Below are 27,456 nucleotides of genomic sequence, written 5' to 3'. Positions count from 1 at the left end.
TACTCTTCTCCTTTTTATTTCTTTATTCTTTTCTTCCTCATTCCTCTTCCATCCTTGTCTTTTTCTTCTCCTTCTTATTCTTTCTGTTTTCTCATCCTCTCTTATCCTTTCTTTTGCTCTTTCTCTCTTTAAAGAGTGACTGAGGACACACTTTACTTCAGCTTATTATAGCAGTATTTGTTCTGAACTGACAAGCTCTTCCTAGCTTTTCTACACTTTCCTTCAAAATTGGAGCTCATTATGGAACTCTCTCTTCAGTCACAGTGGGGGCGTTACCCTTTCTTTTTATAGAGATCAAGATCATAGCCAGTGCAAAGGCCTCTTTAAAGGCCATCATGCTGGGATTTCCTTGATGTCTGAGCATCTGTCATATTGTCTGACAGATTTTCCTTTGCCTGCATTTTTGCAGTAGCTCTAGAGGCTTAGCTAGGGAGTGGCAGCAAACTGCTCCAGGGCCTGAGTAGACAGAACTAATAGCAATGTATCTCTTTTCACACCCATTCTGTGTGACAGGACTAGAGTGGAGCACATTTGGAAGGGAAAGAAATGATTTGTTCACTGAATAAGAAAGTGCGTTTTCTATGGCAAATTTCAAGGTATTGCAGAAGGCACTACAGCAGAGACAAGTGGGTTAGATAGATACCTTGCTCATACATAGCTTCCTTTGAATGTGAGGATTCTGTGCTTTAAAAAAAAAAAATCAAAGATCTTTTGAAAAGGTCATATGAAGATGCTGACTGGGAGCCTAAAATACATCACAAATGTTGTGTTGGTAATGCAAACATCATCTGCAAATTCAGTACTAAAGGTTACAAGGCCTTCTGGGAAAATGTTAAGCAGGAAAACTCATGGCACACAAACTTGCAAGATGCAGGTGCTCCCTTTGGTATGAGGGTGGATTATAGTGCTCCTCTTCCTCATCTTCCTTTTCTCCTCCCTTCCTCTTACGTGGCCTTCATCTTTTTTGTTCCTCTTTTGCTGTAATCCTCTTCTTTCCTATCCTTCCTCATCTCCTTCTCCATCCTCTTCTTGTACATGCAAATCAAAAGAAATCTGTTCTGTTTAGTAAGAAAGCCATTTATTTACTCTCTCCCCACTGTTTAATTTTATAATGCCTTTATTTCTTTCTCCTCCCTTTCCTTCCCTCTTTCCTCCATATTTCCATTTGGATGGAATAACCGAACATTCTTTAGGAATTCCTTTCCATGTACAAGCATAGGGAAGACCTATACAGACTCCACCAAAGCTTTTTTTCAGCCCCAACAGCATCATCCTTCTTTGGATTCCTGCCAATTCAGGTGGCACTGCCAAAAGTGATCTAAAGTGCATATCTTAGAAATTAAAGGGCTTTAGCCACACTTCTTTGCTTTTCATTTGGATATTGGGTTAAAAAATAATGGATATAGACAGATTTCCAGTTATGGCTGAGCATGTCTCAGATACTTATTCTTTGTGTGTTGACAGTTTGTCAGTTTCTGCATCAACAATGTCCACTGCACACAGAAATGTCTGTGATAAGGTCTGAGAGGAAGACAATGTTGTATTCTATTACTCTCTGCTTTACTCCTTGATAGAAAGTCTCTTAGTGTGCCTGGGCCTACACTGGTGATCAGAAACTCCTAGATATCTTCTTTGTTTGAAAACAAGCAAGAGTGGCCAGTGGACTGTTTGCCTTTTAGAAGACACAATTATGCATGTACAGAGGACACTCTATGGGTACAAACAGTAGGTAAGAGAGGTGTGGTTAAGATAATCTTAACCGACAATCATAAAATCAGAGCTATTGAATTTAAAGCCCAGCTCTACCATATGCAGTTCTTAGAAGATAGTCATTATAGCTGGTCCTGTATAATGCACCTCTGAGCCTTCTTTAGAAACTACTTTTTAAAGCATGTCCTATATATTTTTTGTAGTGTAAGAGTAGGGATAATATATATTTAATTACTTTATTATAATGGTAAGAATTCAATAGTTAAGTTATACCTTTCAACTCACTTTAGTTCTCTGAACTAAACTCTTACTTTCTTGGGACAGTGACTAGTAAATTATTTAGTAGTGGGTTTGCTTGCTTGTTTTGTTTGTTTTTCATTATTAGATAATAAGGACTTTTTAATTGAAAAATTTGTTATACAGTGTATATTTTGATCATGTTTTTTTCCTTCCCTGAATTCCTTCCAGATCCTCCCCACCTCCCCCCCTCACTAAACTTTTTTCTTTTTAGAAACAAAAACAATCCAAAATCCCAAGGGGGGAGAAACAAAAAAGAAATACAGCCCCCTCCCAGAGCACATACACAAAAGAAAATGAAAACAAACATAAGACCAATAAGACAAAAAATCAAAAACAAAGCAAGTGAAACAAGAAAATCCAGAAAAATATGATTGAGCTTGTTCTGTGTTGCCTACTAATCATGAAATGTGGTTGTGTGTATGTATGTGTGTGTGTGTGTGTATATATATATATATAACTTCATTGAAGAAAACCAGTTTTCCCTTTGCCAGTGGGTTGGTGGATAACTTCATGGTTAGTGGTAGGAGCCCATGCCCACTTCCCTCTCTCAGTGCTGGGACTCTGTCTGGACTGAACCTTTACAGGTATTTTGAGTGCTGTCATAATCTGTGTGAGTTTTTATATATACATTAGCCCTGTTGTGTCCAGAAGACCATAATGTTTCCATGGAGTCATTCATCACCTCTGGCTTTTACAATCTTTCCTCCTCTTCCACATAGATGCCAGAGCCCTGAGGGGAGGAATTTGATGGCAACATTCCATTTAGAACCAAATGCTCCAAAGTCTCCCATTCTCTGCATATTGTCCAGTTGTGTGTCTCTGTGTTAGTTATTATGTACTATAAAAGGAAGTATCTTTGAAGATAGCTGAAGCTATCAAGGCACTTATCTATATTGTGATAGCTATTCTTGGTGTCCACTTGACTACATCTGGAATTAACTAAAACCCAAGTGACTGGGTACATCCATGAAAAAATTTTTTTAATTAAATCTTTTGATGGGAGAAGAACCACCCTTAATCCATATCTTTTGAGTTGTGAAGATTCCTCCTTTAATCTGGACCACACCTTCTGGTGGCAGCCTATATTAAAGACATGGGAGAAGGAGCTTGCTCTCTCTTTTCCTGTGTTTTGTCATTCTTCCTGGCACACCCATTCCTCCACTCGCATTAGAGTCTACTTCTTTAAGATTCTGGCATTCACTGAAGACCAGCTGAGAAATCCAGCTTTGTGAACTGAGAAACTATTAGATTCTAGGACTTTCCATTGGGAGGCAGTCATTGTTGGAGTAGCTGGACCATACCCTGTAAGTGACTCTAAAAAAAGTGTGTGTGTGTGTGTGTGTGTGTGTGTGTGTGTGTGTGTGTGTGTGTTCATTCTATCAATTCTTTTCCTCTGGAGAAACCTAGCTAATACATATGGTTGTAGTATTGTGCTATTAGGAGTCATTTTACAGCTATGTTCTTTTAGAAGAACAATAACAGTAGGCTTTCTCTCAGACATGTCACTTATCTAGACTGAGGTTATTTAACAGTGTCAGGTATGGGTTTAATATTAGGGGTTCAACCATAAATCCAATCAGAAAGTGGTTGATCAGTCTTATAACATTTGTTCAGCAGTGTTTTCACACCTGTTTTCTTGTACTGAAGATCCCAGATGATTATGTAATTGAAAAGACTGGAAACACTGGGGGATATGAAATCTTAAAAATATCTTCCCAATTGATTTTACAATGATTCAGTATGGGTCTCTGTTACAAACAGACGATGTGAGACATTTAAGATGGCCACACCAAGTGACAAGATTGTCACAAAATGACAGATACAGAAACTAGATAACAAGTTCAGCTTTATTCATTCTCTTTGGATATTTTATTCACAGTCTGTTAAAATTCTAGGAAGAGAAATAGGCTATCTGTTGACAAATATTGACCAGTTTGATTAAAATCAATAGTTCTCTGTGTTAGCCAGCTTCTTTCTATTGCAATGACAATGTGTGAGAATATCAACTTAAAGAAAAAATGTTCTAGCTCATGGTTTCAGTTCATGGTCATTTGGCTTCATGTATTTTGGTCCATGGTTAAGCAGCATACCAAGGCAGAAGCATGTTGTAAAGCAAAGCTACCCATCTCCTGATAGCCAGGAAGCAAAAAGAAGGAATAAGGGCCTGGAAATAAGATACAGTGCAAAGGTCACATCCACAAAGACCTAGTCCATTTAACTAGGCCCTATCTCCTAACTTTCTATTATTACCTGATAGTTCTCTAATTTATGATACCATCAATGGATAAACCTACCAATGGCATCAATCTTCTTGAATCAATCACCCCCATCATCCTCACCTCTAAATACTGCTGTGTTGCAAAGGAATCCTACAGCACATGAGCCTCTGTGAAGCACCTAAAGTCCAAACAATGATGTATTCCAACTTTGCTTCAAGGTTGTGAAGAATATGTGTATATTTCTGGTCTTCCAATAGAAGTCAACTGTTCTATGCTATTTTAAAGAAATTTTCATGGATAGCAAGAGCTCTTTTTGGGGAAAGCACATAAGATTATTTCATTTCCAATGAATCTTTAATTATGGCACAGTTGTTATTACAGCTGCATGGATGTCCCCCAAGGGGTTTATATCCTCATTCAACATTTATCAGCCCAGAATTAAACAACACTGATTTAGGGGCTCTGAAAGTTTATAAGAGTTAGGGACCTCTGGAGTTGTGGTGTTTTTGAAGGTAAGCTCCTAGGAAATGGAAGGGAGATGGATAGGTTAGTAGATGGAGCAAGCATTGAGCTGGAAGAACAGATTCTCTCAATTACTTCTGGTACTTATCAAATAAGTAAGACTTGACTGTACCATAGGGCAGCCATGGTGGGAGGGTTGATGATAACATCTTTCATTCTGCTATGTGACAGTTTGCTACATTGAAGTGTGCAATCCAGGAAGGCAATTGAGAATCAGCTGGCTGGACAGAAGTAACAGGCTTATCACTGAAATACAGAGGTGTCATCCCATTTGGCTGAAGAGAGAATGCTGTCAGAAGCAGGTCATGAGGCCAGTCTATCCTCAAGAGGAAAGAGGTACATAGGGGTCAAACACCACAAATTAGAGATGATATAGAGCCAGATTAGAATTCCAGGCATCTTGGACTCAAGAACATGGGTTATTAGATTTCATTTAGCTAGTTCTATAAGATTGTTAAGGTGCATTTTGTAATGTTTTCTCACTTTCTGTATGTATTTAAACATACTACCTGTTTAGTACAAATGTCAATCATGATTCATATTAATAGAATCTAATGATGACTAGAGGTCTATCTCTTGGTGGGTACTATATGTTGGCTCATGAAGCCTCACTATGATCCTTTGCTCTCTCTTGTACTGTTTTCTTCATGATGAAAAGAGGCACACACAGCCTGTGCTGTTTGCCTGTCATACTGTGTCTAGAGTGTCTGGTCCCTTAACTGGTTGGAGGCACATAGGCTCTGATATTAGTGTTCATCCAGTTGGAAATGAGTCTTGGAGAGGGAATTTGCAAATGCAAGCTTGGGACTGGGGAAAATGAGAAACTTCAGTAGAGGTTGGAAGAATTGAATTTTGGGAGAAAAATTTCCAATAAATAGCCAGTTTTACCTGACTGCCTTTCCAAAAGGTACTCCAACATTTTGTTTCAAGCCACTTTTCTATCTTAATTCTGATCTCTTTGACATTTGAATTTTCCTCCTGTCAGTACTGGACTATGTCTAAAATGTAGTACCAGGCTTGTCAACCAGATGTTCTGGAACCACCGTCTTCAGCAAACCACTCTCTTGCATCCTGAATATGGCCATTCATGTTTGTATTGCTGTTCTGGCTTGCTCATCTGTATGTCTGCCAGCAGCCTAACAGCAGTATTTCTGCATCCCCTAACCTTAGTGAAGCTGGCTTGTGCCCCAGGCAGACAATGCTCTATGTAACCCATCATGCATCTCCAATGTGGAGATGGAAAAGAAGTTTGTGTAATTATACCAGAAAATAGCTAGAACCAAAATGTCAATGGAAGCAGCCCTAATAATCATCTAAAGGACAGAAACAGAAACAGCAGAGGGCTGAAGAGATGGTTCAGTTTATTAACTGCAGAAGCACGGTAGCCTGAATTCAAACTCCAGCACCCACATGAAAATCCAGGTGTACAGCCCAGTGGATGATTTTGGTGATGATGATGATGATGGTGGTGGTGATGATTGTGGTGGTGATGATGATGATGATTGCTTATTCAAATTCGTGGCCTTTTTTTGACTTTAGAACATATAATAATCTAACACTAATGCCAAAAGAAATTACAGAAAATAAACACCACAAGGAGGTTAAACAATAAAAAAAAAAAGAAAATCCAGGTGTGCACATGTGATTCTAGGGCTGGGAAGACAGCAAGAGCCCCGTGGCTTGCTGGGAAGCCAGGCTAGCTTAATTAGTGAGCCTTAGGCTCCACTAAGATACCTTGTATCATCAAGCAAAGTGCACAACTCCTGAAGAACAATACTAAAGGTTGATATCTCTACCTATATATGCATGTACACTCATGTATATGTGTGCGCATGCACATCCTCACACTGCACACACATGGAAAAAGAAAATGTTTAAAATGCAGGTCTTGGACTATTAGTATCAAAAGAACTGACATGAAGATGAAAATAATTCCCCAGGCCATCTGTTTGTTTAGACAGATTTCTGACTTGTCTCTGAATTTTTTCCAATCTAATTTTCCAGATGCAAATAAGTCATGTCTTCCTGTGCCAGCATGACAAGCACTCGTTACCAGTTTTGTCTGGGACTAGCTAATAACATAACTGCTCCATGGAAACTGTCAAGTTGACCCATTATTTTGATGGGTCACCCCTAATGTGAGTTGTTGTAAGTGTGTACCTCAGGTGGAGGACATCTACTTCATAACAAGATGATGATGATAATTAAAAAAACAGAAGAAAAAATTCAGATGCCAGCTTTGGGTATTGGTCCTCAGGAGCCATAAATGTTGGGTTTTTTGAGATTTTGAGACAAGGTCTCTCAATGGCTGGAATTAGTTAGGTACACAGGTCAGCCCCAGAATTTCTCCTGTCTCAATCTCTCTAGAGTTGAAACTACAAGCTCATGCTATAATGACTATCTGTTCTTATGTGGACCTAGGGATTGAACTCAGATATTTGTGTTTGTATAGACCTTGAGCAGCAAGCATTTTACCAGCGGAACTCACTCTCCAGCTCAGAAAAGTATTTTCTTTGTCTTATTGATTACCATTACAGAATATGGGCATCACTAACTGTTTTTCAACTCTAACACAAAGTATAAATTTTCTTTTCCACCCTCTTTTCCTTTCTAGCACACTTTTTTGGCTAATGATAGAATCTTTTGCTGTTGTCTTGTGTGTTTTATTTTCTTTTTGTGTATATGTGAGATTTGGATGTGTTGTAGGACTTCATATGCACGTATGCTTGTGGCACATGTGAATGTGTGTACATCTATGGGTGGAGGTCATAACTCAGTGTCAGCTTCCTTGATTGCTCTGCATCTTGTTGGTTTTGCATGTTTATCCATGTGGCGTGTGTACATGCATATTTTCATGTTCTGGGGCACATATGTATGAATGCAAGTTATGTGTACATGTTATTTGTCCATGTGAAGTCAGTGTTTGGCTGGCATGATATAGGGAGCAGAACTCAAGATGGCATCTGGCTGGGTGCCAGATGCCCTTGGCATGTTGGCTCACCATTTCAGGAAGCCTGGGTGGCATGTAGGTTAGGCTTTACTGTGCATGTATTTTGCTTGTTCATCATTACGTAAGATCTGGCCATGTGACGTATGTGCTCAGCACCAATCAAGAATGACTTCGTGGCAGGTTCTGATTGGAGAGGACACAGAGATTTAAGGGCTGGGAGCTAGAGCTCTGGGGGGGGGGCGTGGGGGGGGGCGCGGGGGGGGGGCTTTCGAGATACTTCAAGGTTCCTAAATAAACCATGTTGGGAAGGAGATCCCGTGTCCGTTGTCTTCTGTCTGCTGGTTGGTTCAGGAGGCAACAGCATGACTTTCTCAATCACTCTCCACTTTAAGTTTTGAGACATAGTCTCTCACTGAACCTGAAACTCATTGGTTTGATATTCAAGCCTACCAGTAAATCCTAGGGATCTTCCTGTCTGTCTCACCAGTGCTGTAGTTGCATATTTATGCTCCAGTGCCCTGCTTTATATGGATGTTGGGGATCTGAACTTGGATCCCTCATGCTTGCATTACAGGTGCTTTAGTGACTGAGCAATCTCCTCAGTTCTCTCCTCCTACGTACCTTTCTGCATAGTTATATGTATATCTTTCTCCATTGCTGGAGAAAAGTACCTGGTACTTGATTCAGACCCTGGAGTTGAGTGACAAAATGGCAATGGGTGCACATCTTCCTCAGTCTTCTGGAACAATCCTCAGCAGTTTGCTGATTTTCCTCTTTCTTTGTATTAGGTCAGGAATGGCAAACACTTTTAGTGAACATGTTTTCAGGTATCCATTTCAATATTTGAAATGTTCCAGAGGCAGCTTATAAGTATGACTGACTGAGCATGCAGTCTTGTGTATGGCCAAAAAGCTAGCTGTGACTCTTGCACACATACATGGTGCCTCTTGACACAGTACTATCATTTATGTGATTTACCTACTAAGTGGTATAATTTGCTATCAGGAAAATATTTCAGTATGTTTCATAAGTTTATACTGAACAAAATCATATCCGATAAAGAACCTGGCAACATTTGGGTAAATTTCCTGATGGCTGGAGTCTGGTACCCTAAGCCATGATTTTCAAGTTTATTACTGATAGCATATATGAACATTGAAGATGCCAGAAAAAAACAAATGGAGAAAACAAAAGCAATGTGATTATTTAAGTAGCTTGCCCCTCAAACTATAATAGTCCTTATTCCCATTTTTCTTTTCATGAAGTGCCAGCAAAGTCATGTTCATCTCTCCTCCCCTGGAAGGCCAGCCCATTATCATATTTCCTCTCCATTTTTTAATCATAGTGAGGAAACTCAATCTGCTGAGACTGTTTCCTGCAGATAAATGACAGGCAAATAGAAATGGATGACCTTTTCCTAGAGATATCAGGGGCTTGTGCCAAGAATCTGCAATTAGCAAGGATTGCAGATGTCATAGACACTTTGGCGGGTCACAACAAAAGGCAATTTGGAAATAGAAATAGGCTAAGGGAAGACAACTATGTTGAAACTGACTTTTGGAAAGTAATAGGTGAAGGTAAAGAGACTCTGTAGGTAGTTAGATTATAGTTTTGGAATTCTCAGGAAAATAAGTAAGATAAACAACAACAAAACAAAAAACAAAACAAAACCCATAGCTTGATGTGTTCAGTGTATCAGAAAAGATCACATTTACAGCCACAACTTGTTTGCTTAGTGTTTGATCTTTACGTTTTTGGGGTGTGTGGGTGTGTGTGTGTGTGTGCGCGTGAGTGCACATTCACACACTTCACTCAGAAACCTTGGCTATCCTTCCTCAGGTAGCATCCACTTTGCTTTTTGAGGCAGGGTCTCTCAGTGGCCTGGGCTTCCTTGATTAGGTAAAACTGGCTGACTAGTGAGTCACAAAGTTCTCCCTGTCTCTTTCCCTTCAGTGCTTGGTTTACAAATGCTGACCATGGCACCTGGCTTTTTTTTTTTTTTTTTTAATGTGAGTCATGATGATCAAATTCAGGTCCTGATACAATCTCTTCACCAATTGAGCCATCTCCCTTATCTATCAGAGTAAACTGTCAAGTTTGATGGTTTACTTATCTTCTGTGGGTTTTCAGGGTCATGTATGTAGAATTTTAGGACCTAAAGAAATCTCAGAGTGATCCTGAAGGCAATCGTTTTAACCACATTTTAAAAATGAAGAGCAAGAGGCAAGGGTATGGATCCATGGTAGACTACTAGCCTAGCACACACAAGGTCTCAGGTTTAATTATCAGCTCTGTCAAAACATAACAAAATGTTTATCATGAGCTGGCCACGTGGCTCTATGGACAAAGGTACTTGTGACATGAGTTCAATTTTTGGGACCTACATGGTTGAAGGAGAGAATTAATTCTCACAAGTTGTCTTCTGACCATTCACATTGTGGCATGTTTAATTGCACACAATAAGTAAATGTAATAAAAAGATAAAAATGAAGAATAAAAGCAACTTTATTACTCAGCTATTAGACTGATACTTTTATGGGTCAAAGCAACTCCGCTATCAGTACTTGTATATGCAGTTCAATCTAAATATTTAGTGGTTAAAGCAGGATTCCTATATAATGTGGAAGTGGTACAATCCAGTCATTCTAGCTACTGAGAAAGGTGAGGTAAGAGGATGGTAAATTCAAGTCCAGCCTGGATTACAGAATGGTTCAAGGCTAGCCTGGGATTCATAATGTGATCTTGTCTTATAATACATGATGACTTGTTTAACATGTGTGAGACTTTAACCCTGGTACTACAGCAGTAGGGGAGAGAGAGGAATAACAAACAATAGTTAAGGGTCTCTCAGCATTCTCAAGGCCCTGAGTTCCATCTCCAGCATACCTGCCTCCCAAATGGTTAAGATAGAAGTTTGCCTGGCATGCAATACATAGTAAGACACTAACAGTCAGAAACAAAAAGAGGGCTGTAATATAGGTTAGCAGTAGAGTACCTGCCTAGTATGTGTGAGACCTAGGGTTTAACCCCAGTATTGAAAGTTAAGGGGATAGATAGATAGATAGATAGATAGACAGACAGACAGATAGGAGGGAAGGAAGGGAAAGGGGAGATGAAGAATTGAGGAGGACATGGGAGAAGCCACTATATGGAAAGAATACAATGATTTGAAAACAGTCTAAAATTTTTAAAAGTGAGAAAACACAGGAATATAGTAACTGAGAAATCCATCAATAGAGGAAAGATATAATATTTTGTCACCAACTTTTTTGTTCTTAAGTATTTTGAACTTAGCATATAAGGTGTTAGATATCACTGACATTTTCAAACAAAATATGTGTTAATGTTTCTCCTTACCCCTCTCCCAAGCCTTGCTGTCCCTTATCTGCACTGTAATCTTCCCATTCTTCTTTCATGTCACATGTGTTCTTTGGGCTCTTCCCTATCCTTTGTTTTTCTTTTTGTTAATTTGATATTTTATGTATTTACATTTCAGATGTCATCTTCTTTCCCCATTTCCCTCCCTAGAAACCTCCTATCCCATCCCCCTCCTCCTTTTTGTTTTTATATCATTTTAACTAAGTGCAAGTATTAAGGTCAGGTTCTAGGTTGAGGAACTAGCAATACAATAGAGGCAAATAGTCAAGAAACAAGCAAGACAATAAATATAAATAGTCAAAGAACAAACGAGGCAATAAACAAAGTTCCATGAAAACGCCCATGATCACTGTTTCTATAGGCTTCAGACATGAAAATGACTTTCCTATCCTTCCTAATCAGCCCTTATCACCCCCTCTTGGGTTCTTTTAGAGTTTTTAAGACTTTATATATATATATTTTAGGATTTGCCCACACTAGTTGTAGGTATACCTGTATATGTGATAGGCTAGGATTCACCTATGAGGGAGAGCAGGTGCTTTTGTCTGAGTTTGAGTCACTTTGATGTATTTTTCATATTTATCAATTCTCTTGAAAATTTCATGATTTCATTTTTCTTTATAACTGAGTAAAATCTCATTGTGTATACTTAACATTTTTTCATTACCCAGTTAAATGTTAATGGGGATCTAGGCTGATGTAATTTTCTTACTCAGACAACTTTTCTGGAGTCAGTAAAAATAATGCTGTTTTAAAAATGGGGGTGTCAGATTTCCTGGAGCTGAGGTTACAGGCAGTGAGTAATCTGACATGGGTGCTGCAAACTGAACTTGGGTTTTCTGCAGGAGCAGTATGTGCTTTTAACCACTGAGCCAGCTCTCTTCTACTCAGGGGAGCTTTAAAATTACTCTGTATTGCCTATATACTTTGATTTTCCTCTGCTATGCTGTGGTTCCCAAGTTGGACAAGCAAGTAGCTTAGAAAACAGAAAGCAGAGCTATCTCTTCTTCCACTTGTCCTTTAAGCATGGTTTCTATCTGTTCTTTCTCAGGACCTCTTCTTCCTGGAGCCTCACGTTCATTGCATGGAGTAGGAAGTCACACCAAAGATTATGGAAACATTCCACTTCTCCTTGTGTGCCATTTGGAGCCTGGAGGGAGGGAATGCTCTTAAGTCCTCGAGATTGTGCAGACCTGTGGAACACAGATATGCTCAGGTATGTAGACGGCAGCCCCTGTTTTCAGTTCTTTTAGATAATGGAAATATAAGACTCTGCCAAGGGAAGTACATTGGACCCATTTGGTATATGTTTCAATTAGACTCTGTATTTACTTCACAAAATAAAAATTAAATATTGATCTTTCAGTGGGAGTTTCAGGGGAGTGTGTGTCCCATGTGTAGCAAAAGGTTACACATATATTAAAGGAGATGAAAGGTGAAATCTCTCACCAAAGCAAGATCAAAGCTTAAACAGCCATAGGTTTGGTTGTTGGAAAAGAAATCCTGAACACTGAGCAGTACTTCCACAGAACAACTTCATTAGAATCAATAGGTGTGTTCACCACTAACAATCAAGTGGCATTTTATCTAAGAAAGAGTACTACTGTGTAAACTAAAGCTTTCACATTTTATACAGTAGTTCTTCATGTTTATTACTAAGTTTCCCCTGTTCTGCTAAAATATAGAACAAGTTTCCAAAACTAGACCCTATGCACTAGACATTTAAAAGGAACATTTCATCTGTAGGCGGTTTACAATATATAACCCAGTGTTTGCGCAGTGAGCTGCATAAGGTGTGGCATGCAATGAGTGTGTCTGCGGTTATTGCTGAGGCTGTATTTACAAGTATAAGCATACATTTCTGCTTGAAGGAAGCTCCTGGTGGTTTTCATCATCTGGATTCCCACTGGAAAGGCTTCCTGGTAGAAGAACAATAGTGACAATCTCCTGAGGACTCTTGTCATTTCCAGTGATGTGTCTGTCATTCCAGGCACGAAGGTGCTGGAGGAGAAACTGACAGTTAACTGTACAACCGGTTATGAGTCATAGAAAAATAAGTTACTCTAGGGCCTAGGGCTCAGTTAATAAAACACTTGCTATGCAAACACAAGAACCAGAGTTTGATTCCAAACTTCCATGTAAGAAGCCAGAAATGGTAGCATGTTCTCATCCTACTGCTGAGTGATAGCCAGCATGAGATTCATTTTAAAGATTGGGTTTTATTATGTTTAATCATGTGTATATATATTTGTATGTAGATATATATGGGTGCAGTGCCTGTGTAGTCTAGTATAGAGTATCAGATCCCCTGGAGTTGGAGTTACAGGTAGTTGTGAGCTCTCTGATGTGGGTGCTCTGAACTGATCTCAGGTCCTCTGCAAATGTGGTAAGTGCTCTTAACTATGAAGCCATCTATCTCTTGAGCATCATGAGATATTCATGTGGTCATTGTTAAAAGAAATTGTATGCATCTTCCAAAATAAAGACAAATTTATCTCTTGGTCACTCTGTGGCCATGACACCTGTGTGCAGTAAGGATGCATTGAATGACTTTCCACACAAATCACAGTGCATACAGTGCTTAGCACATTTTTGGTGTTTCTGATCCTTTTCTCACATTGCTAAAGATGTCAGGTTGAGACTTTGGAGAAATGGTTCTTAAACTATGCAGACTCTGTGACACCCCACTTGTGTTAAAACTAACTTGTGACAACTTACATAAATAAAAACAAACAAAAAGATGAAGTGAAAGATGAATTTGATAAATATAGTAACGAGTAAGGGAGTGCTTCACCAAACTGAGAGGTCTGTCTCCTTGATAGCAGAGGTATCTCTGCTTTTATATAACTCACCTCCCTGGTATCCCATAATCATACTTGAAAAGTGTGTTGATTTATGACTTTTTTGGCACTATAAAAACATCATGAAAATGCTTCCTTGTTGGAACAGAATGTCAAAACAGCATAACCTGAATCTGTGTTCCCGGGCCGTGATTACTCATATTTGGCTTTAGAATAAACCATCTCTTATCCTCCTTTAGATGAGAACTTTGTGCTTTTGCATGGACACATCCTATCCTTTCAAACACTCTATTATCAGCAAATCAGGGCTATGCCTACACTGCAAGTCAGGAATTAGTCTGATTATGCTGCTATTCAGCAGTTTGTCTAGTAATACAAGAGAAGCCTTGGATAATGTCTCTCTGTGGTCTCCCACAGAGCAGTTGAACCCTTCAAATTTGTGCAATTCATGATATATTCACAAAGAGTCTCTGGGAAGAATGTATGAAGAGAGGAAAATTATGAAGTCAATTTTTGCAAACAAACTGCATTGTCTAAAAAGAATTTTAAAAGGATGACCATAGCATTGTGATTACCGGTAATAGAGGTCAACATCTATCTATTAGAGAAAAAAATGTTTTCATTTTTAGACATTCTCTATCATAGCTTAATGTCAAGTTTCTTTTTTTTTTGCATGAACAAAACATTGACTTTGTTTAGGAGTTCAGCCCTGCCTACTTGATGGGCAGAATTAAGATGCTTCCTTTAGGGGACAAGAGAAGGTAAGGAAAGGGATGAATATAATTGAATATATTATGTACCTGCATGAAAATGCATAGTGAATTCATTACTACATGTAATTAATGTATGCTAATAGACATTTAAAATATGCTTTCTTCTAACAGTAGAAAATGACAAGAATGACACATTCATGTATATGAAACAAGACTCACTGGCACTGTTAGTAGGAAAAATTAAATCAAGCAGATTTAATAATATTCACAGATTCTCATTGATTTCCCTCAATTCAAAACAAGAAGTAACAAATATTTTAGACATGATGGTTCAGGATTGATGTTTCTGTACTTTAGACTTTCCCCTTATAGTAACAGGAAGGCTGCTGACATCCCATATGCAACATGTTCAGGTGTAAATATCAGGAATTGGGCTGGGAGCAGTGATACTCTCTTCCAGATTTGTCTATTTTCTGTCAAGGGAGAATATTGATTTTTTTAGAACTACATTCTGCTTTTATTGACACACTGTGGTGTTGCCTGCACTCCCACTAGATGTAACTGCACCATTTACATATCTTCTCCTTTGATTTTTTTCTTTAGGTGTCTGTGTTACATTCCCTCGTCAGCTTAAAAAAAAATCTTTGGTGGTGGAATAATAGTCCTGTATATCTCCAAATGGTAATCTTTAGAGCCTGTGGGTATGTTACCTTGTATTGCAGGTGGGGTATTCTAAGGATGATTTTTCAAAGTTAGCATGCATTAATTGTACAAAGTAGAATATTTCATGATGTCATTTTCTTAAGTGTACATTAAGTATATGTGTCTGGTTACCCTCTCATTTGTGTGTACATATGTGTCATGTATACGTGGGACACATGAGCATGTGTGTGTGAGCAGGCCAGAGGAGAATGCTGGTGACCTACTCTATCACTTTGGCTTTATTCCTTTCAGACATGGTCTTTCATTAAACTGGAGCTAGGCTGGCAGCTAGGAAGCCCCAAGTGACCCCTCCTGTTTCTGCTCAGATTAAAGCCCCACCATATGTAGCCACTGCTGGCTCTTTATGTGGTTGCTGGGGATTTTAACCCTAGTCCTCATGCTTCCACAGCAAATGCTTTTATCCAGTCACCCCTACTAAGCCCTGTTCCCATGGCTGTCTCTTCCTCCATCCCCATGGTCCTCTTCCTTTCCTCTTCAGACCCTCTTGTAATTTTATGTCTGCTTTCTTTCTATTTCCACAGATGAAAGAAATATATGGTACTTGTCTGTCTGAATCTGCCTTTTGCCCCTCAACATGATAATCTCTAGTTCCAGCTACTTTCCTGAAAATTATAGGATTTAGTTCTTTATGCTTAAATAAAACTCTTCTCTGTGTATTCATCTGTCCACTGTTGGGTACCTGGGCTGAGTCCATGTGTTGGCTATTATTATGAGCACAGTAGCTGTCAATACAGCGACTGGCTCTGTGGTGTGCTGACTTAACGTCTTCAAGGCACACACCCTTCATCATATGAGATTTCTAACTTGAATTTTATTTTTTGAGGGGCATCCATACTGATTTCCACAGCTTCCACAATTGGGAGCTCTTGATTACTTTTAATCATCTGAGTGGATTCTATGTACTTTTAGAGTTGTTTTATTTATTTACTGTGTGTATGCAGATGCATGCATGTGAGTGCATTTGTATATCAAGTGTATGCACATGTGTATGTGGAGGCCAGAAGACCACCGTCACATATGGTTTCTCATAAGCTGCCTAACTTTCTCCTCTCTCTCTCTCTCTCTCTCTCTCTCTCTCTCTCTCTCTCTCTCTCTCTCTCTCTCTCTCTCTCTCTCTCTCTCTCTCTCTCTCTCTCTCCAGGGTCTGTTGAAGCCCAGATTGTCTGGCCTAAACTCATGGTCCAGTAGGAAGGGACCTTGAACTTCTGATTCTCCTGCCTCCATCTGATGAGTACTAGGATTAGTAGTATGTTCCACCAAGTCCTGTTTATATAATGCTGGGTGTGGAGCAAGGCTTTGTGCATGCTGGATAGGTACTCTACTAGCTGAAACATTGTCGGGCCTAACACAAGGTCTAATCTCCATTCAACCTTCACCCTTCAGTCATGTACACAGGTGGAGGGTGTGATAAGCAGGCCTGGGGCCTAGAGAGATTTACATACTAATAAGGTACCTGAAGGCCAGAGGGTGGAGCTGATTAATCATTCCTCCCGAGCCCCTCCCCCCTCTTCCCCTCCCTATTTAACTCAGGTCCGCCCTGGGTTTTGGGGGGGTGTGCATCCAGATCCATCCACCATCCGACAATAAACCATTTTTGGAAATCCAAGGACTTCCTCGTGTGTTGGGGCCGTGCTGTGAGGAACCGTGCAGAGGCCTTTACTGAACAGCTGGGCCTAACTTCCAGCTGGAGGAACCCAGGGCCTTCCCAGAGTTTTGTGAGGAACCCTGTGGTTCCCCAGCCATTTTTTTTTCCCACAACCATATCTTTAGCCCCTACTTTATTTGGGTCTCTGACTGGCCAGGCCACGAACTTGCTGAATCAGGAAGCCAAAGAATTGATCGACTTGTCTCTGCCTCCATAGTGCTTGGATTACAAGTAAACATAGTTGCTGTGAGCTCATGTGCGCAACAACCCTGTCATGTCTGAAAAGCAGTGTTTTTCAATAGTCTTTCCTGGATTCTGATTATAAGAATTTTTCTGCTTTCTCTTCTACAATAATTCCTGAGTGTTTCAGGGAGGACATGTGATACCCATGTCCCATGTAGGGATAAGGAAAAGAGTGTGGGTTTTTTGCAAGTAAGACATATCCCTGAGTTCTATCTCTCTATCTCTATCTATCTATCTATCTATCTATCTAATCTATCCATCCAATCACCCATTTATATATTATCTATTTATTCATCATCTGTCTATCATCTAACATCAGTCTATACAGCTATCTATATCTTTCATCTATATGTTCTATCTATCTATCTATCTATCTATCTATCAGCTAATCATTTTTCTGTCTATTACCTCTTACTCTCTCTCTTTTCTTCTCTCCCTTGTCTTCTCCTCTCTAGGCTCTATTTCATTTCTTCCCTCTCTCTTCATCTTCCCATATTCCTCTCCCGTTTTATCTTCTCTCCTCTTTTTCTCTTGCTCCTCACTGGAGTTTGACGAGTGTTAGTTTAAAGCTTTCACTTAAATACAACTTTTATTAATGTGAAATACATTCTACCTTGAACACTTCAATGTGTTGCCCTGCTTGAAATAATGCCAATGTTTTCTTACTTTCTGCATCCACTGTACAGATCCTTAATAGCTTCCAGACGATGCAGTAATTCTTCTTAACTGAACTTAGCAGACTATGTTGTTGTGCACATTGGTTCCATCTATTTCCTCTCATCCTGTCTCTAGTACTTTCTGAGATATGAACTGAGTGAGCTATTTTACTTCACTCTACAAAGCCCAGCTGAGTGGAGATTGGAATGCTTCTATGCAAACACTCTTCAGGAGCAAAGCTATCTGCAGCACTGCTCCACTGCCGCCTGCTTACCCAGCTGTCCTGGAGGAAGGCTTAACTCAGTCTTGGTTGTTTAATTGCTCTCCTTTGTAGCAGTGCTAGGCACCAAAGCCATTATCTTGTGTATGCAAAGCAAGCAGTTCTGGCACAAGCTATGCCCCAGCCTTCAGTGTTTAATTTAAAGAACTTTGTCTTAGGGACATCAGGATAGACTGAGGTGAGGGGAACCCACATATACACACTTGACCAGTGTTAGTATAATAGCTGCTCTGCTGTGCATAAATAAAATGAAATTGTTTCTCAAACTTTGGCAGGCTTTCTTTCTTTTTTGGTATGAATGTATGTGTGCATATTTGTGTGTTTGTGTGTGTGTATATATACATGTGTGTATATATATCATACATATACATATATACACATATACACGCATACATGCATACATGCACACATGCACACATATACACACACATATATACATATATACATATATACATATATACATATATACATATATACATATATACATATATACATATATACATATATACATATATACATAGACATACACATACACACATAGATAGATAGATAGATAGATAGATAGATAGATAGCAGCCAACATCAGGTATGGTTTCTCAGGCACCATCCACCTTGCTTTTTGAGACAGCTTCCCACTCCTATTTCTGGAGGTCCTCAAGTAAACAGTCTAGCTGGCTAGAAAGTCTAAGAGGCCCTCATGTCTCCACCTAGAGACATGTACACTGAGATTACAGGCGTGCATTGACATGTCTGGCATTTTAAAATGTTGGTGCTGAGGATGGAACTCATGTCTTTGTACATGAAAGGCAAGTACTTGATTACTTGAGTTGTCTTTTGACCTTACCAGGATTCCTGAATGACTGTAAGAAGTTGCTTATGCTATGGCAATGTTCTGTGTAAGGCTGCATTCAGCAGGGACATTGTATGTGCCCACTGGTGCCTCTTGCTTCTTTTCTAGGAACTGCCAGCTGTTGTGAACAAGGTAATGGTGGTTGTTGATGATTTTTGGAAGTATATTCTAGACTGTGACCTCTCATACAACTTTATTATGTTCATATTTCATTATGGAGTGATTCAGTGGGAATCTGGGCTCTGGGACAACTGAGATATGACTTCCATTTGGGATTTTAATGAGCTTACATAGGATTTATGAGCCTACACTAAAAAGTTCATCCATAAACCATGTGTAGTTGAACTTTGCAAGAGGCCACACGGAGCTGGCTGTATCCTCTGCCACACTGACATACATCCTCTATGGTGGTTTTCATTATACTGTTAGGAACTGTTAATAAAAGAACAAAACCAGTGCTAAAGAGGCCCTGCAGACCATGACAGACCCCACACTTGCAAGCAAATGACATGACTGTGGAGGTTTCAAGCTTACTTTGAATCAAGTTAAATAATATGCAAAGCTTCTTCGAGGCTGGAATGAGATTGTGATTCCAAGGAGTAAGTTTATGACTGTCTGTCACATGGATATACTCCACCCTCCCACCCTGTCCATTCTATTACACTCTGGATTAGAGTGTATCTATCCCCCAGTGTGTATGTCAGTGTCCTGACTCCACTTTATTGGAAGTAGTTTTCTCAGAGATAATCAAGTAAAATTAAGTCATTTGTGTGGGTCTTTATTCAATGTGAATCATGCCCTTATAAAAAGAGATGAGAGAGAGAGAGAGAGAGAGAGAGAGAGAGAGAGAGAGAGAGAGAGAGAGAGGAGAGAGAGAGGGAGAGAGATATACAATATGAAGACTGTGTATAGAGTCTCATAGAATATAGGGGAGATTTTGAAACTAGAGTTAGAACTTTTACATGTAGCTCTGTAGACTGACTAGCTCCAAGGTTTGAAAATTTAGCTCAGTAATAAAAACACTGGCCTACCACAGGCAGTGCTCTAGATTACCATGCCCAGCTCTGAGAGAAAAGACTGAAAGAAGACCAAAAGAAAAAAAAAAGAAGGGAACAAGTCTAGTCTTTAGAAGAGTGAGATGAGAAACAACCATTTTATGGTCCTGCTCTACAACAGCCATTATAGACCAATCCATTGTGGATGAACCCATCTTTGTGAATAGGTGGTTTTAGTATGAAATGTATGACTGTTGAATAGAATGAAATGGGTTGCCATTGTTGTGATGAAACACCACGATGAAAAGCAAGTTGGGGAGAAAAGGATTTATTTGGCTTAAACTTGTATACCATTGCTCATTATTGAAGGGAGTCAGGACAGGAACTCAGACAAGGCAGCCACTTGGAGGCAGACGCTGGTGCAGAGGCTATGGAGTAGTGCTGCTTACTGCTCATTTTTCATAGCTTGCTCAGTCTTCTTTTCTATAGAACCCAGGTCTACCAGCTCAGGGATGGCACCACCCATAATTGTCTGGTCCATCTCCCATTGATCACTATTAAGAAATTGTTCTACAGGATTGCCTACAGTCAATCTTGTGGATGCATTTTCAAGTTATTCTTTCCTCTTCTCAGGTGACTTTAGTTTGTGTCAAGTTGACATAAAACTGCCGGATATAGAGAGTGCTCTATGCCATTCTCTCCCCTGAGTGGTGATATACATTTAGATAGCTAAATAGTGACTGTGTTGGATAGCAGTAGACAGATAAAGGCTAAGTGTATTGTTTCTGTATCTCTGCATAGCAAATTATACAAAAACCTAGCAATACAAAACACAATCCACTTAGTTTATAGTGATTAACATTTGTTAAACATATATTTGTTATCTCCTCATTTCTGTAGGCCTGGGTCAGCTCATCTAGGTCTTCTGGCTCTGTGCCTTGCAGTCTGCAGCCAAAGCATTCACTTGCAGAATCTCCAGGCCTAACTGAAGGAAGCTATACTTCTTAGCTTGTTTATGTGACTGATGGCAAAATCATGTTCCCTTTGCCTCCCTTCTGCTTTTCTGTTCTAAGTCAAGAGCTAAGCTACCATTTCTTCAAAGCTTTTCCAATTGTTTCTTTCCTTCTTCTTTTTAAAAAAGATTTTCAAATTTCACTGTGACTCACAGTGTGCATTGTTATATAGTAATTTTCCCAGGGATTCCTTTAAACCCTTGAATTTGTTAGATCACTGTCTTCTACGTGTTCTGAACATAAAGCTTCTCTTTTCAAATATATTTCTTCTGATAAATTTTCTCTCGGTGTACATGTGTACATGTGTGTGCATGCATGTATGCATGTGTATGCGAGTGTGCATGTTTGTGCAGTGGTGTGCACATATACATGGTGGTCAGAAGTGGATGTTGAGTTGTTTTCAGTCCCCACCTTATTTTTTGAAACTGAGTTTCTCTAAATCTGAATCTCATGGATTTGGCTAGATTGGCTGGCCAGTGAGTTCAAATTATCTCCCAGTCTCTGCTTCCTCATCTCTGAGATTACAGACATGTGCTACTGTACCTAAGCTTTTTATATTGGTCTGAGGATCTGAACTTAGGTCTTCCCACTACTTTGGCAAGAGCATTACATTATTGGCTGAGTCTTTGTCCATCTCCTAGTCAACCTTCTCTACCTTCTGTGGCCTTCCCTGTCCCCGTGTCTGTTATTCTATTTCTTTGATGCTGTGCTATATTGCAAGCAACATAAGCCCCACTTTTGTGTTAACTAATTCTCTCTTCAGCTGTATTGTAATCTGTTATTAAATAAACTCATCTGCTGCATTTAACTTTGTGATTATTTTATTTTCCACTTATTTCTGGTTTATTTTATTCTAGCAGGTTAATTTTTATAGTACATTATTACATTTTATGAATTTTAACATAAGTTTGTTTTACATTCAGAGTCTGTTAATTTCAATACGTGAAAGTTTTGCAGGTCTGGTGTTTCTGTCTCTTACTGATTTCCTTGTATGCTTACTGATTTGCTTTTGCTGGTAAAATATGCTTTTTCTGGGAAAAGTATTTTGAGTCTCTAAGGCTTGAGGGGGTGTGCATTCCACAGAGAGGAACGAGCCTTGCTCTGCCAGACACCAGATGGTATTACTGCACAAAATGCGTATAGCCTTTCTGTAATAAGTATGGAAATTGAGAGTGACATTTGAAAAATTTTGTAGTAAATTGGCTTTGCCATAGCACCAATGTGCAATGTTTGTCTTTTTTTTTTCATACATTTTTTTTAGGAATTCATTTTTATTGTGTTTTACCAAAGTTTAAGAGTTTCTGTGGATTGAAAATGAAATAGACAGCCCAGCTCCTCTGCACAGGTAATTTTAGATGCATCGCTTTGAGCTAAATTGATAGTTTAACATATTTTAGGATTCCCAAATGCTTTGAATTTGGAGTATAAATACATTTGTGTAACACTTTATATTACAACTTCTCAGTATATATTCTTTCATTATTTTTGCTTTCTTAAACTTTGTGTATAAGTGTAGTATACTTGTGTATGGTGTGTGTGCGTGTGCGTGTGTGTGTGTGTGTGAAAACCATAGGAGGCTATTAGGCATCCCGATTGATCACTCTCTACCTTGCTCCCTTGAGACAAGCTCTCTAACTGAACCTGAAGCTCACTCTTTTTCTGGCTAGACTTACAGCCAGTAACCCTGTATCCACCTCCTACAGTGTTTGGATTATAGATGTCCTGCTATTTTTAGGACTCAAACTTGGGTCCTCATGCTTGTGCAGAAGCTCTCTTGCCTATTGAGCCAGGCCTCCAGACCCTGTACTGATTTCAAAATGCATCTGAAAATGTTGCAGTAGTTCCTACATAGCACATGAGTTTGTTTTGCCTGAAAATTACTCTGACAGTGTTCCTTGTTACTCCTTATAGCATGTAAGTGGAGAGGTCTTTTATTAGATTTTTCCATCTTGGATGAACTCTGGATTTGGTCACTTCCTTCCTGTACCCTGTCATGAGCCATCAATCAAATTCACCAAATTGACCAAATACCATCAGAGAAAAATGTCTTTGGTGTCCTTTCTTGATTCTCAGCTTCTTTTTTAATTTGACTGGATAAATTCACATTGTTTTGAAGCCTTTTGATCTTAAAATGTGCATGTTTGTATTTATTTTTTTTAAGTAAATCACATAGGGCTTGGTGAGGATAGTAAAGAACACACTCAGGCACACAGATAAGAACAGTAGATTGTGACCCCCCCCCTCCACAACTGGCTTCCTATGTCTCATATTTATGGTCTTCCTACTGCCTTGAACTTCTCCTTTCTGCTTTTTCCTAAAGGGGTAACAAGTTGTGGGTGAATACTGCTCATCTTACATGGAATCCAGAAGCAGAAAGATTACAAAATAATGTCAAAGAAGCAATGTAACCAGCTTCTTATAATTTTTTCATACAATATGTTTTTTGATCATGTTTCTCCTCCCCCAACTCCTCTTAGATTCTTGATACCTCCCTATCTATCTAACTTCATGTTCTTTCTCTGAAATAGCATAAACAAACACTTCCCCAAACAAAACTGACCAAAATAACCAATAAGAGAAATAAATGGCCAAATGAAACAAAGGGACCTCCCTGCAAAAACCTCAATCATGGAGTTCACTTCATGTTGGCCAGCTATATCTGGGCATATGGTGTAGCTGTTATCCCCAGTGACATGCTATTGGAGAAGACTTTTCCTTTATCAGCAGATAATGATTGTGGATAGAATCTTGGTTAAGAGTGGACTATGTGATCACTTCCCCATCTCAGTGCTGGGATCCCATCTGGTTTGAACATGTGCAGGTCCTATACATGTTAATACAGTTTCTATGAGTTCATATGTTCATCAGTCCCACTGTGTATGGAAAACAAAGTTTTCTTGGAATTATCTATTACCATCAGCTCTTACGATCTTTTCTCCTCCTCTTCTGCTTAGATAGATCCCTGAGCCTTGAAAGGAGGGGCTTGAGGGCAGAGATTGATAAAGACATCCCATTTAGGATTGCGTGCTCCAAAGTCTCTCACTCTCTGCACATTGTCCAGTTGTGGGTTTCTGTGTTAATTCCCATCTAGTGCAACAAAAGTTTCTCTGATCAGAGTGGAAGAAAAAAACAATTGATCTATAGGTTTAGCAATTTTATCATTATGAGTTATCTTATTGCTGTGTTCCTTTAGCAGAATAATAGAATCATTTCTTATATGTACATATTTTAAGAAGTTTCTACTGTAGTAGGTTTCCATATGACTTTGTCAAATGGCCCTTAATTTTGACAGTCCCTCCTCATAGTCCTTCATTTACAACATTCTCCTCCTTCCCCCTGTTTGATCCTCCTATTCTAGTTTCTTTTCTGTCTTTCTATAACTCTATTCTATTTACCCTTCCTTGGGAGATCCTTCCTTTTAATAAATCTCTTAGTCTATACCCAATCTCTATAGTTCTACAGATTATAGCATGCCTATTGAAGGGTTAAGAGCTAATATACACATATAAGAGAATACATACAATCTTTTTCATCTGTGTCTGGGTTACTCCACTCATGATGACTTTTCTAGCCCATCTATTACCTATGAATTTCATGGTTTAATTTTTAACATTACATAATATTCCATTGTGTAAATATACCACATTATCAATATCTACACATCACTTGATGACATCTAGGCTGTTTCAAATTAATGACAATTATGAATACAGGACCAATGAATGTGATTGTGCAAGTGTCTAAGTGGTAGGATGTAGAATCTATCTATCTATCTATCTATCTATCTATCTATCTATCTATCTATCTATCTTCAAGAGTGGTATAGTGGTATAGCTGGATATTGAGGTAGAGCCATTCCCAGGTTTAGGAGGAGGAACATGCACCCTGATTTCCATAGGACCAGAAAAGTTTGCAGTCCCATCATCAGTAACTGTTCCCCATTCACCACATCCTTGCCAGCATGTCCTGTCATTTGTTTTATTGGTCTTGGCCCTTCTGGCTGGGGTAAGATAAAGTCTCAAAGTAGTTTTAATTTGCATTTTCCTCATGGCACAGAGTGTTTGAATTTTCTTTGAAGTTCCTCAGTCATTTGCATTTCAATTTTTGAGAACTCTGTATAATTCTATACTTCATTTGTAGTGGGGTATTTGCATATATTTTAGATGAAATATAATTTTTTCTAAATTCCCAAATTTTTAAAAAGTGCACACATTTAGTGAGTACAATATAATATTTTGTTACACTTGGTCAAATGATTACTGTAGCCCATGAAATTGGCATGTCCATTAGAAAACTGAGTTACTTTTGCTCATGGTAAGGGCACCTGTTACCTACTGGTTTCTAGAGGGAAGGGAGGAAAGACATGGGGTGTGCATTAAAGGAGACAAAGTTGAGAAGGAGAGACAGCTTAGTGGATAAGAACACATACTTTGTGATACTGAGAGCCTGAGTTCCCTTTACACTTGAATTAGTGTAAAAAGTTGGCTTTGTCTGCACATGCCTGTAGTCCCAGCACTGTGGCAGCTTTGACTCCTGTCCAAAGACAGGATGATTGCTGGAGCTTTCTGGCTGTCAGAATAGCTCTAGGCTTAGTAAAAGACACGGTCCCAATGGAATGAGCTGAAGATTGTTACAGCAGGACACCTGGTGTCCTCCTCTAACCTCTAATAGGAATGAGGGTACAGACACTCTTCCCACATGTGCTGGGTATGTGCCATACCTCCTTGCACAAATATTAAAATGCTAAGCATATACACAAAAAATAAATAGGGCAATTTGAGGATAATGTATTATTGTATATGAGATAGATACTGAATATTAATATGTTGGTAAGTATTAGAATAGTAAGTATACACACTCTGAGCTAATCCTCTCACCTTTTGAAACAAATTACAGTAGATCATAATGCTCCTAATACATACTGAGCATTGTGAATGCTAACATGAAGGTGCAAAAAAGTCAACAGCTTTCAATATAGGTGTTGTTGCATAAATTCAAGGGTGTCAGTGATGTAGTATGGCACACAGACATTCAAAACAACTATTTGAGTATGTCAGTAAAGGTACAGAAAGTTCTATGTGTCTTGTGGAAAGTGAAAGACAAAGTAGAAACAGGTTTATAATGTTTTGCTTTTATGAAGCAAGAACACAATTCTGTGTGTTCATTGATGATCAAATATGTTATTAAAATATGGACAGGTACATTCTAAATTCTTCACATGAGTGATCTGGTGGTCAGTCTGTGGAAATAGAATGGGGAATAAAGAGGAACAACCTTGATGGATGGTAGAAGAAAAACTAGTAAACACACATACACACACACACACACACACACACACACACACAGACACACACACAGAGAGAGAGAGAGAGAGAGAGAGAGAGAGATATTAATTAATCTTGGTTGTCAACTTGATATGCATGAAAAGAAGAAAGTTTAATTGAAGAGTTTCCCCCACTCTGTTGACATGCAGGCCTGTCTCTGAGAAATTATTTGACTGCTAATTGATGTGGTAGGGTCCAGCCTACAGTGGGCAGTATCATCCCCTAGGCACCTGCATCTTGCCTATGTAAGAAAGGTAGATGAATCTGAGCCTAGGAGCAAGCCAGTAAGTAGTATTCCTCCATGGAGACATTCTACACACAGACTCTTTATTCTGTTTTTCAGCAAACAGTTCTTTCTTTGTTCACTTGTTTTCATGAAGAATTACTGTGTATTTGAGTTTTCTCTGCTGTCATCCAGTAAGAAGAAAGGATCGTGAGGATGAAAGAAGCTAGACAAAGTTACAGAGGAAGATTCCAGATGATCATCTCCACTAGGATAGGAGATGGTTTCTTTTCCTTTCTTCTCAAACCCAGAGCCAAGCATGTCAGTACTTTTTGCCAACTTAAATAACTGCTTTCATGCCATTTTATCTTAAAGTCAATTTAATTCATATGCTCACATAATTTTATATAATAACCAGATGTTAACCGTTGGCATATCATATATCATATAATTGCTATAGGGGCCATTTTTGTGTGCATGTGTGTGGGGAGCTGACAGAAGGCGGCTATCATCCTTGCAGCCATCTTGAGCCATATACCCCTGACAAGAGACTTGATTACAATAGCTTACAACAGCTGAGCACACTCTGATAACATCTTGTTTTAGATACCCAGGATTTTCCCTTGGGTGTGTGAGACTTAGAGGTGTGTGACTTAAGGGTGTGACTTAGAGATCAGATTTAGAGACAAGACCTAAGGGCATGATTAAAGGTGTGACTTAGAGGTGTGGCTTAGAAGTGAGACATATAAAAGGTGAGAGGCAGACAGAAGAAATTATTATTAAGTATTAGGCACTTGGAGTAGGCACTTGAGACTGGAGACAGGAACTAGGAATTAGACACTTGTACTTGGATGAGGCTCAAGACTAGAACTTGGAACTTGGAATTTGGAGGCACTAGGGACTAGGAACT

The 27,456-nt window shown here is 39.1% G+C and overlaps 1 protein-coding gene across 1 annotated transcript in view; it reads left to right on the top strand.

Annotated features, from left to right (window-relative positions):
- Positions 1 to 27,456, top strand: part of LOC117694026 (claudin-34-like) — a 572,054-nt gene that overhangs the window by 211,053 nt on the left and 333,545 nt on the right. The window contains exon 3 of the mRNA XM_034484749.2: positions 12,131 to 12,295. Coding sequence (XP_034340640.2) covers positions 12,191 to 12,295 — 105 coding nt within the window. The 5' untranslated portion in view covers positions 12,131 to 12,190. The remainder of the gene's footprint in view (positions 1 to 12,130; positions 12,296 to 27,456) is intronic.

Source organism: Arvicanthis niloticus, chromosome X (genome assembly GCF_011762505.2).
Source record: "Arvicanthis niloticus isolate mArvNil1 chromosome X, mArvNil1.pat.X, whole genome shotgun sequence".
Lineage (NCBI taxonomy): Eukaryota > Metazoa > Chordata > Mammalia > Rodentia > Muridae > Arvicanthis > Arvicanthis niloticus.
This window is presented reverse-complemented; position numbering and strand designations above follow the sequence as displayed.